The following is a 12856-nucleotide window of genomic DNA, read 5'->3' on the forward strand; positions in this document are numbered from 1 at the left end:
GTCACAGTCCAGCTGGCCTTGGTGAGCTCCCAGTAGATCAGCTCCACTAACAAGACCTGGTGCCCTCTTCTGACATGTAGGCATAACGTTGTATATCTAATTTTTATGACTTTTGTACCATGCTCTTTCACTAATGTATAATAAATAACAAAATCCAGAATTTCATACTGATATTTCAATAACAGAAGCTGCTCCTTTTTCTTAGAACAACTGTTGAGAAAAAAAATAAGAAAACAGCCTGAAACAGGTCATTACTAGCATTTTTTTAATGTTCATTGACCTTTGAACTTTTTGGCTTCCTCTTCTCCAGAGGTGCTCTGCTTCTCCAGTCTCTGTACCTTTGATCTGTGGTTTCACTGACTCAGACACTGTGCTGCCATCATGACCCTACAGGAGGAGGTCATATTTTAGATGTTTGCATAGTGCTGCTGCTGTCCAGGCACTGAGAAATCCTCTCAGCCCCAGTAGGGGTAAGAGGACTTAGCCTTCAGCTTTCTTTTCACGTCTGGGCTCTGAATCCCCAGCCTGGTCCAGTCCCTTGACCTAATGTATGTCGACCAGGTATACCAGTACTCTGAGATCTTCCAACCATAAGGAACAGTAATCCTTAATGTTCCTCAAACTTTCTGGTTTTGTAGAATCCATTGGTCTCCAAAGACTAATCTCTCTGATGGTTTTGAAGAGAGGCTTCCAGTCTGAGCGGGACCTTTGATCTTTTCTATTATCCCATAACTTTGTTTCCTAGACACTGATTATTATCTATAGGTCCTTGCTCAGCCTAGATTGGATGCAGACAGCCAATCAGCTGTTCTGTGATCTTCTCACTTTGGATGCCACATAATCTCACTGTAACCTGGGCCACCATGTCCGCTCTGATGGCTGGTGAAACAAGACGTGGAGAACTACAAATCCAAAACTTTGGTGCCTGTGTAGATACTGACTACATGCTGGCTAAGAGCTAGTGCTGGTTGATCTGAGGGATGTGAGTACTTTGGAATTAATTGGTGGAGAAATTTGAGGATTTGTCATGCAGTCAGGAGAAGAAGGCATGGGTGTGGGCTGCCCAAAATTATCATAGTTATGAGCTCCATGTTTTATTTCTAATGCAAGTCCAGTAAGATAACTTTACCCTTAAGTATGACTATGATTTAACAATGTATTCACCTGGTAAAGCAGTGACTTCATCTTGTAAACAGCATCTGGAGAGCAGGAGGGTGAATAGAGGGACAGACAGCACAGGCTGCAGCTCTATGTCATTTTTATGTAAAAAATGACTCGAGAAGTATGAATTAAAATTTTAACACCACCAAATCTTGTTGATCATTTCTTTCAAATCTCTTTTCTTTCTTTCTTTATTGATTTTAAGCCATTAGCTAATTCACTACTTCTGTTTATTTTTTTGTTTTAGATTTTAATTGAAAAAAATAATCCATTCTTTTTCTCCTGCTCTTCCAGTCCCTGAGGCATGACTATCTGCCTCAAATACATTTAGAGAAGTACCAGAGAAACCAACCAATACTCTACCCTTAAGTGTATAGATTTTCTATCATGCTCTTTTCTTAAGTCTTCCTGTGTTGAAATGTAATTTCCTCTTTCAGTGGTGTATGGAAATAGTTATCTCTGATATTTTCCTCCAAATTTTCTGACACTGCAGTGCTTATCCAATAATAATATATGCACTGCTAATTTGCCTTGAAACTCAAATCATGTATGTTTTAGAATATTTCATACTATATGAAATTATCTAGATATTTTTAGTCTCTCAACTGGCAAATAACATGAAGCAACATGAGTTGTGTGGCATGTATTTAACAAATGCTTGTGTATGCAACCATTATTATATTGAATACTGTTCAGGAATTTACATGGGCTTTAGAGACTGGTGTTACCCTGTTTATACAGTTTTTTGAGAAGGTTCAGTTTAATAGACTTGTAGACCTTTGTGTCATGTGATAGGAAGTTTAAGACGTTGATGATATGGCCTGAGCTATGTTTCCCCCAAATTCATAGATTGTGGCTCTACTCCCAATGTAATCGAGTCATGAGATGAAAACTTGGGTAGGGAGTCAGGGTCAGATCTGTTCACAAAGAAATGATCTCTTATTATGGGATTGATGCTCTTACAAAATGAGACTAGAGAGAGCTTCCCTTCCATGTTCACATGCCTCTCTGCCCAGCCTGTCTCTGCCTCTCTGTCTCCATTTCTCTATCTCTTTTTCTCTCTATTTAATAAGTTACAGGGACAATGCTCTCTGATGGCCAGGAAAAAAAAAAGCCTTCGCCAGAAATTGAGCTGCTTAGCATTTTGAACTTGTGGTATATTGTTATAGCAACCACAGCATACCACTGATTGTGTATTTATTTTATAAAAGACTATTAGATTTCTATAGGATCACATATTATGTTTAAAGAAAGTTTCTGTCTGAAGCTGCCATGGGGCATAGGAAAGAATCTATTAATACAATCTGTTATAGTTTTCTAGTGATGCAAAAGCTCATGTCTTCTGAGAAAAACTGAACCATAACAGGACCTTGCAAGTGATGTGCTGTGATGTGCTTATTTATTACACAAAACAAACACTTTTGCTATTCTCTATGCAACACATCATGGATAAGCCAGAAATTAACACCTAGCTGTGATATGATTCATCATTAGAGAGAAGAATTGCAAAAACCTAGAACTGTTTCTGGTTCTTTTCTTCCACATTCTCTGAATTTTCAAGTCTTATCTTTATTTATTTTTCCCTTTAAAACTTTACTGTTGGAGTTCAGAAAGCCACCACTGTATTCTCATATTTCCCCAAAAATACTGCCATTCAATTCTAAAGGGAGGTATTTTATTAGTATAATAGATTTTGGAGTCTTCCTTTCTAGTAACATTAAATGGGTTTCTTCACTGATGGCCATAATTCGGAAATTTGAGCTAAGGACAAGATAGAACTATCTGATGTTAATGATTGTAGTACTAATAGAAGTTGAGACTACATCAGTGATTTGCTTCTCATTTACATTGGGACAAATAATTTTTCTGTAAATCTGAGATAGTAAATGCTTTTTGTTTTCTGAAATATATTGTTTCTTGTAGCTACTCAACTTTGCCACATATCTTGAAAGCAGCCATAGATATTGCATACAAATGGGCATGACTGTATTCCAATAAAATGCTAACTACAAAGAAGCAGGTTGTGGACTGGATTTGGTTGACAGTCCATAGTTTAGGCAAATCATTTGATAAATGGTATAAAATAAATATATCTATTTTTAGAGTTCTAGCACTGTGTTCAATAGTAGTGGCTATATTTTAATTTATATAATTGATTTCTAATGTAAAGTACTAAGTTATAGAAATATTAATTTTAATCTACATTCTTTAGACTAAAAGAAATAATTAAAGAACCTTAGAATGTGTGTAGGCTGGAGGAAATATACTAATGGAAAAATATTATTACCATATTTTAATATAAATACATATGATATCTACGAGAGATGTGAAGTTTTCTATAGTACAGCAAACCATTTTATGAAATGTTGATCAAATAACCACCTACCATTTATGTCACCTTTACAGTTACATATCCCTTTCAACCTTAGATTAGGCACTTTGTACTTGGTGACTATACTATATAAATTATACAAATTATAGCCTTCCAAATTAGCTCTGCATTCAGAATTAAAAGTTTCCACCAACATAAGTAATATGAAGTTGAAAATATTGGAGTTAGGGAGTACAAGTTTCAACTTTAATTCTTATTTCTACTACCCATTCTGTTTTCTGTCATGAAGTCATACAAACATCTTCATTATTTTAAATCCAGTATCTCTTTATTTCTGTACATTTTCATACTGTGGCTCTCATCTGGACCTCTGATACTTCAGCCTTTTATTGTTCCAACAGTATCTTAGCCAGAAGCTGGACCCAAGTGTTTTGACGTTCTAATTTATCCTGCACATGCTGACAGATAAAAGGCCTTGCTTTTCTCACTTATTGAACACAGTCTCAAACACTGATCCTGACATTTATAGGTATCCGCAAAAATCTCTCCAGGCTTCAGCTCACATATCTGTGGCCTCAACCTACCCACTTTTTAATGAGCTTATTAATTATATTTCATAGCTACAATACTTAGCTTATAGAACCGATCACTTTGCACATTCCTCTCTCCTTTCTGCTTATTCTAGGTAGATGGGACAAGTCAAGTGGAAGCCGGTGCTTTAAGTCTTTCCTGCTCCTTCAACTTCAAATGATCCGATTTGCAATCAATTGCTTTTAGTGTCTACATCCTATTTGTTGGGTGAAAGTAAATGATCTCATTTCCCTAAGAAACGCTACCTCCTTGGTTTCAATCTCCCCAGCCTTTTTTTCAACACCCATGCTTTTTTCTGCATAGCCTTCTTAATGCAGCCACAAATGAATGTATGGCTAGAATAGGAAGTCTGACAAACTAGACAACACAGACCTTCCTATTCTATAGACTTTGATGACTTAATACAACATGATAACTTCAATAACTAAAGGAAAACATTTTCTTTCATTTTATTTTGCCTGTTACCATATGATGTCAATGATAAAGACACTGAGACATTAGCAAACTAATCATTCACAGTTTTGGAATAAACCATGAACATCAATATAAGAACACATTTCTTTCTTTCCAAGAACAAAAGATAGTTCCCTCATTCTCATGCCCATAGGATCATAGGCAAGAAAAAGAAATCTCCATGGACTGGAATAATAAAGACAAGAAGTTTGTTTTCTTTTTTTTTTTTTTTTTTCGAGACAGGGTTTCTCTGTAGCTTTGGAGCCTGTCCTGGAACTAGCTCTTGTAGACCAGGCTGGTCTCGAACTCACAGAGATCCGCCTGCCTCTGCCTCCCGAGTGCTGGGATTAAAGGCGTGCGCCACCACCGCCCGGCAAGAAGTTTGTTTTCATGAAAGTTGTTTTCCTAAAGTGAACTACACACAAACCAGTTAGTACAATGCAAATTTGTCCTCCCAAATTTCCTGAAATGCATAAGATTTCTGGGGCAGAGTGAGCAGTGTGGGGACTGAGCCAAGATTAGAAAGCATTGCTTAAAGACTGGGGGAGGAAGAGCCACCAAACAGGAAGCCAACAAATGAACCTTCAAAAGTCGAAAGAAAGTGACATTGAGGAAGCCATAGACAACTTTCCTTTTCCAAGAGAAAGTGGGTAAATGTATTAGATATTAAGAAGTATTCGCTAGGACCAGAAAACAACAACGTCTATGAGATTTAGAAACGCTAATGTCAATAAACACCAGAAGGAATCAGCTTCTGTACAGACCGTGTGTCAAAACAGCAAGATGTCCTTGTTCATACTGTGGACGCTGTGCCCTGTGATATCAGTCATCAGGGTTATGAATTGACAGGAAGGGGAAGGAATTATCTTTTAACGAAGACAACATGAGCCCAGTTCTACAAAGCTTTTGTGTTTATCCTCAAAGGGAGGAAGTGAATCACTCAAGTTTGTAAAGCTTTTAATAGCAGAGTTTTGAATTATGAAGTCATTTCACATGTGTACCACTTTTATCATTGTCTTGCTAATGGGTACTATTGCTTTGATTGGGCACGATGGCTAAAACCAACTTTAGAAGGGAAGGGTTTATTTGTATTATGATTTCATATCATTCTTTATCATTGATGGAGGTCGGGACAGGAATTGAAAGGTAGCAGGAATGTGTAGACAGGAAGTGATGCAGAAGGCATGAAGCAATGATCATGTCCTCAAGGCTTGCTCAGCCCACTTTCTTATTGAACCCCGGACCATCAGCCCAGGACGGCACCACACACAATGAGTTGGGCCCTCCTATATCAATAACTAGTTAAGAAAATGTACCTCATGCCTGCCTACATGAAAACCTGTCGAGACAACTGAGGCTCCCTCCTCTCAGGTGCCTCTAGCTCTGTCAAGTTGACACAAAACTAGCCTGCATAATCATATCCAACATTTTCTCTAGTGGTATTCTATAAAATATGCCTTTCATGTTCTGACCATTGATCTCAGAGAACTATTTGTGTGTGGTTATATATTAAAATGGAAAGAATTCTACATTTGAGCCAGAATTTTTCTGTTCCACAGAGAAGGATTAGATGAGGAAATTCCACTTTGCATTTGTACTAGAATTGGAAATGAAACTTGAATATCTTGACTTCCAAACTAACCCATGTCCCTGATCATTAGCAACTCTGTGTGAAGCCAGAAATGTACATAAATTCATACTTGGTTTAAAGGGAGAGTGGTCAGCAAATGATAAGTCTTTGCTTTTCTACATTGTTTTGAAGAAAAATTTACAGTGGGAAGGGTGACTCGGTTCAATATAGCTCTATTCCGAGCTGTTTTTATCTAAGGTTTTTGACAGAGATGAGACTGAAAGATGGGATCAGAACTGTGTGACCCAGAAACCAAGGAAGGCTATCACTTGGATAGTCCCAGGCTATCTCAAGGAATGGACAAGTCCCTGCTAGTATTACACACACACACACACACACACACACACACACACACACACACACACCAGCCAAGGAAAGATTCACCCCATCAGAGAACTTTTCTTTGTCTTCAGATAAATAAATGTACCTGGACCCTAAACCTAGAGCTTTTAACCTGCACATTTGCCAGAACCTGTTCCCATCCTCTTCAGGACAGTCAGCACTTTACTTCAATTTTCAATATTTCTGTATTTTTCACTATCAGTATGAGATGGTCTGTGCTGCCCGACTCACTGCTTGAGACACAAAGGATCAGAACATCAAGTTAGCTCATGGGATATCACAGACAACATCCCCCACAGCAGAAGGGACTCAGTGGAAGCTATTCAAGTAAAGGTCAATCCTAAATATCACCATGTCAATAATTATGGGGGACTGTGGACCCATAGACCCCCTCTCTGCCTGAGTAAAGAACTTGCTCTGCAGCAGTTCTGAGCATGAGAACCTCAGGAGTTCCTGATAGCAGGGGAGTGGTTTCTGAGGGTCTTGCAGCTGAGAGTTAGGGTGTAGCTATTAGTCAAGACACCCTATATAAGCTCCCATGGATCACAATAAGAGGACATACTTGGTGTTACCCGTGTCTGTGTGTGTGTGTGTGTTTTAATCTCCAGCCCCTTGCCCGACTCGTGAACCATACCTAGCATGTAGAGCAGGCATTGCACTACAAATAATATAAATAATAGAGTAAAATTTATATTTCGAATGAAGATTTCTTAAAAGAACTATGTAAAAATATATTATTTTTAAAAGGAATATTTTTTAATGTAAAGGCTCAACTTCATAGTAAAGTCTACAAAAATGGGAATTCTGTCCTGTATTTTCAAACTTTTCTATCCTCATTAAGAAAATAAATACAAATGACAGAGCAAAGCTCATCTTTAGAGGTTAAAGAAAGGCAGAGGCATGTGCAAGTATATATTATGTTACATTTCTGGTATACGTATTAACGATCGACAGTCTGTATAAGTTAAAATAATGAAATATCTAAACCCCAGCTTTTCTATTTCATGCATGGGTATAAACAATATACTCCAAATCTTGAAATTTATTTCCTATAAAAATCCAGCACTTAATGCAAATCTGGAAACTTTCTACCACTCACTTCTACAGGATTCTTTGTTTTGTAGATGTGCAGACAGTCTGCACTTCCTGTACTGCAAGTTTGAATAAATAAATATGCAACTTAAAAGCCAGCACCAGTATCATCGGGGTCATGGATAACTTCTGTGATATTAGGGTTGTCACCATTAGGAAACCCAGGAAAGCTATCCAGCTTTACTACATTATGTGTATGGACAAGTGTGATGTACAAACAAAGATGTATGAATCATAGTGATTTTTAAGATCTCAAATAAAGTTCTATAAACTGTCATTGTTGAAAAACACACAAATGCTTAGTGATATCATTATGCCATAACCAAAACCTGCACCAGATTTTCTTCCACCTATTAACGAGGGAAGAACTCAACAGTTATGTGTTCATTCCAAAGAACAAAATTTCAAAAGCTAAGTTTCTGTTTCTTAGTGTTTTGTAGATTTGTGTAAAGCTGTGCGTACCTGCTCTGCTCTGTATGCCAAACCTGATATCAAAGCAAAATGCAACAAGGCAGTGGTGGGGGAGATACAAGATAAAATAATGAAGAAGTGCGAAGCAAATCGACCCTTGTGTGCATTCTCCCACCTCTTGCCTGCCGTCCAGGCCCGCAGCCTTCCTGAGCTCCAGGGACATCCTGTTGAATGCTCCAAGGGACTAACTGGCACCTGCGCCATTTGTGAGTCTTCCACCTACAGGAGGAGAATAAAATCTCAGTGAGAAGAAGCAAAACGGCAGGCAAATCACAGAGATAATGTGTTAACAAAAAGCAGGCTGTTTATCCATGTTCATTTTTTACCTAAGTTTAATTTAGCTACTCACTAACCCCTTCTAAAGGCAACATTAAATACAAAATTCTTTTTTATGGCACTACAAACAAGACTATATCATTAGCAAGTTCTGTAGAAGCAGACTTCACAGAGTGACAGGAAGCATTTGAACTTCTTATTTATACTTCCAAGAGATGCCCCAGCTGGCACCAGAAGTGTTGCATTCCATTGAGTCAGTGAACTTTGGATGATCACTGCAGAGGTAACAGCGACTGAAATTATAATATCCCCTACTGAAAGCAAATTCCAAAAATCAATACGTTGGGAAAGCAGTCAGTAATGTTCATTGTGTAAATACATAGTAATGACATTTGTCACCTCTGAATTGGTGATACATGTATGAATACGGCAATTTGCCACTAATCACCACTTAGTTATCATGTTGTGATCACACATTTCTTGAGTTAGTGCCATACTATATAGTGTTTCATTTGTTGTCGGAACTGCAATGACACACTTCAGCAAGGTTCAATGAGAAAGTTTCAGTCTTAATGTCAAGGAGGCCAGGTTCCTATAATAAAAATTTCAGGTTATGTGTAGTTTCAATGACTTCAGCTTTCCTAGAATTGCAAATAGATGAATAGAACAGACTTCTCCCTAGCATTTCAGTAGAACAATGTCATTTCCTGAGCCTCAGTGCTCACATTACGAGAAACAGGGGCTCTTTGGAGACAAGAGAGACAATCTTGGTTATTATTCCCCAGTGACAAAGAAGTCCCTTCCTAAGGAACATGTATCTTGTAATTATAAACTCTTTTATGCACTTCTTATAATTTATATCAATATAAGATGTTCTTCTCACCTACTAGAGGTACCTAAACAGTTGGAAATTGACACATATTTTTGCCTTCAGGAAGGTAACATCAGAAATGGAGAGGTTCTCTGAAATACAGGTGAGGGATGGTTGCTTGAGCAATGTACACCTACTGAACTGGTGGAAAGAATACCAGCTTAAACGATGTATTCGGGAATTACCCAGTGCACCATGTACATCCTTTTCATTTTTACCTGTAGCTGTGACACGTGGGAGGTGCCTCACAAGCCTTCTCTTCATACAAAGGGTCTGAGCAGTCCCGGCCTCCATTGGTTGGCAGCTGAATGAGGACCCGATGTCGAGACTGCTTTCTGGTTCCAGAGTTCCCTGAAAGGAAGCAATGCTTCAGCCTCTACACATTGCACATAGCAGAATCTCTCAGCAGCGGTTGGTGTTGAAGAAATTCCCCTCACTCTAGGGACATATGCTGTGACATACCTAAATGAGAGGGCTTATTTCATCTAACCATTTACTAATTGTCTCTTTTACAGACCACTTATATCCAAAGCCCAATCAGTTTATATTTTAAAATGTAAAGAATAAAGAGAAACTCTTCCACATTCAGCCAGTCTTTCTATTGTGCAGTTGCAAAGTAATTGTCGTTTCGTATTTTTTTATCCCCTTGAGAAATATGGCAGACCTAATTAAATCCTTCCCCTTACAGTAAGTTTATTTTCATGTCATCTCATGTAGCCATGTTTGCCACATGGGACTCATATACTTGCTGTGAATCTTCCTTAGGAGGGTATATTCAATGTTATAAGGTTATTTTGTTGTTACTCTCTTAATTTGAAACTCATGACTTATAAAGTATTCCAGCTATTTATTATTCATTCTAAGCAGCCCAAGAGCTTCAATTCAGGCCACACTCTGAGCATCATGCTCCATATGTAGAGAAGCAAAAGAAGTTTCCTAGAGGAAGACAATTTTTAGGGAACTGTCAAAAATAGCAGCAATTACTTTAAATAAATAACTCCAAATGATTTCTAAAAATGGGTCGGGGGCTTTACCTTCAAGAAAGATAACAGTCTGTCAGTATAAACGTATTACTGATTAAAGAATGTTCAAATTTGCTTTTTAGATTTTAAGTAGAGATATACAGTTAATCAGCTTCGATTAACTATATTTCAACTTTCAATACACACATTTTTTTAAGGGTGAGCCGTTGTATGGTAAAATTTCACTTGAAAAAAAAATTCTGTATAGAATTCTGTATGGAGATAATATAATTCCTGATATGTTTAGACTATTTTGCAAGATTTTTAAATATGTCATACACAGTCTACAGGAACAGTGGGGTCTTAAGAACTGAAGCTCAAATGGAAAAAAATAAAACATTTCAAAAGTTATTGTGGTTAAAAGATAAAATGATTTGAAAGTGAAAATTTTCACACAACAGAAGCCATTTTCATGAACTCAAGATATTCCTTAACAAGTGGTGGGCAAACAATGGCCATCAGGCCTAGAGAGGACTCCTAAGCCAGACAGAAGAGCTGTGATTTCTGAATAACTCTTCTGAATAAGCCTTATAGAAACAGTAAGAATAATAGCAGATAGCTGAGCCCAAACCATATGTACTAAGTCAACATTTCTGATAGCAGGGTTCAAGAGTCTGTTTTCAAAGCATTCCAGGAGCTTGTGAAGAATGGTCGTGGAAAGAAAGAGCACAGAGTGGACTGAATAGATGGTTATGTGCACCTTGTTCCAATTTAACATTCTAGATTACTGTAAATTGTTAGGATTGTTCCCATTGTGTGTGAATCATGTTTATAGCCGTGATAATTACGTTAATGAATAATTGGAATACTATAGTTAATGGAGTAGGGAATTGGGGACTGGAATTACTGGCGACTAGGAATTGAAGTATTTGAGAGCACTGCTGTGAACTTTTTATTGTAGCAATATAAATTTGAATACTGACTCTGGATTTTACATATTTAATAAGCTGTGTTCAGAGATCTACGAAATGTCAGTAGAAATTTAATGTTACCAATGTTTCTCTATTTATTATATTGTTCAAATGATTTCTCGCTTCAAGTTCAGGTGATAAATGCCTCTGACAATCCAGAGCTAGGGGTATTTTCATTTCTCTGGATAGTTTTCAGAATCCATTAGGCTTCTATTCTTCATTTTGGTCACTGGAATCTCAGGTCTAATTTTCCTCTCCATTACATGAGCAAACATTAATTTTGAGTTTCTCTTTGTTATTTTTCTTGGTTCGCCTTCATACCCTCCCCATTCACTACTTAGTTCCACCATTCTATCATTTTGAATATTTATTTTATTTTGGTTTATGCTTAGGACCAACATTTAACATTTCTAAAAAGAGTATGCAAACTAAAACAACACCTGATCGTTTGGTTAACGACGGAAGAGGGATTACTTTACCTCCTTCCATCCCTCCCTTCGTTCATACCTCTTATTTCTATGTCAGCAAGATCCTGAACTGGTGTTCCTGCGCAGAGGAGTCTCATGTCAGATCCAGGAGAGAACTGTCACCTAGTGGCAACCTGAGTTTTCACTTCTAACAGTCACCTATATATGACCAAGTGATCAATCCAACTCAACCCATTTTACCTCGCATTATATCAAATCAGCACCCAAGGGTTTCTTCATTATCTTTCGGATCCACGGCACTGTCCAGAGGCATAACTTATTAGAACTTTTTATTTTTTACCACCTCTGATGTTTTTATGTACACACTCATTTGGAATACCCAGTCTCTCATCTTCAGTTATTCACTGAAATTTTCTACACTTCTTTTAATAGACACCACATAGTTCCACTTAGCTATTTCTCATTCTTTCTCCTTCCTTCTAACTTTAAAAATCCTCAAATCTCCCAAACTTCTGACATTAGTCTCACTCTCCATCTACCTTGTGGCAGTAACTTTAAGAATCGTTATTAATTAGTTACTTTGTTATAACCTTTGCTGTAATCATCTCTTTCTACCTGTTTCATTTCTTTGAAAACAGCAAGTTCATTCCATTCTAGACACTGCATTCAAAATGATACTTTCATGCATCTCATGGACTTCTCTTTTATCTTGTGTCGGTTATTCAGTGTTCTGTTAAGACTTTAGTGTCATAACCATCAGTACTTGCATATTTTTATTTTCAAATATTTTGTATGCTGACCATTTCCCCTACTTGATAGGTCATCTAATTATTTAATCTTACTAAAATTCTTCAAATTCAATATGGACCAATATGAACTTTTCCTAACATTTTGTAGTGCTCTAATGTTGCATTTATTACCTCATTTCTATTTCAATGTAACCATTATTATTATAAATACCCATAATCATCCTTCATGCTCCATCTCCTTCTCCTCTTTCACTGATTTTGCTCAAAGAAATTATTTTTTTTTAATTTCTGCACATTCCGCTTGCTGAATATGAGTTAAGTTATACTTGCAGTGTGTTGAGGAATTTCTTTATAAGTGAAAGGCTAAATGAAAATTTGATATTGCCTATACATTCTACCATAGAATATTAGTGTGCTTATTTTGTCATTTTCCAAAGTGAAATTTCTGCTCTTTTTTACCCTGTTTTTATTTCACTGACCCTCACACTCAGTGATGATGCTTTATTTACACAAATTAAGAGATATCT

At 37.1% G+C, this 12856-nt stretch overlaps 1 protein-coding gene across 1 annotated transcript in view; it reads right to left on the reverse strand.

Annotated features, from left to right (window-relative positions):
• Thsd7a (thrombospondin type 1 domain containing 7A) overlaps nt 1-12856 on the reverse strand; it is a 401309-nt gene that overhangs the window by 60854 nt on the left and 327599 nt on the right. Inside the window, exons 10-11 of the mRNA XM_041675563.1 lie at nt 9438-9570; nt 8188-8291 (exon numbers count right to left, since the gene is read on the reverse strand). Of these exons, the coding sequence (XP_041531497.1) occupies nt 8188-8291; nt 9438-9570 (237 nt within the window). The remainder of the gene's footprint in view (nt 1-8187; nt 8292-9437; nt 9571-12856) is intronic.

The sequence above is a fragment of the Microtus oregoni genome, unplaced genomic scaffold (assembly GCF_018167655.1).
Source record: "Microtus oregoni isolate MIOR12 unplaced genomic scaffold, Mior012 000026F_ref0000081, whole genome shotgun sequence".
In the NCBI taxonomy this organism is placed as follows: Eukaryota; Metazoa; Chordata; class Mammalia; order Rodentia; family Cricetidae; genus Microtus; species Microtus oregoni.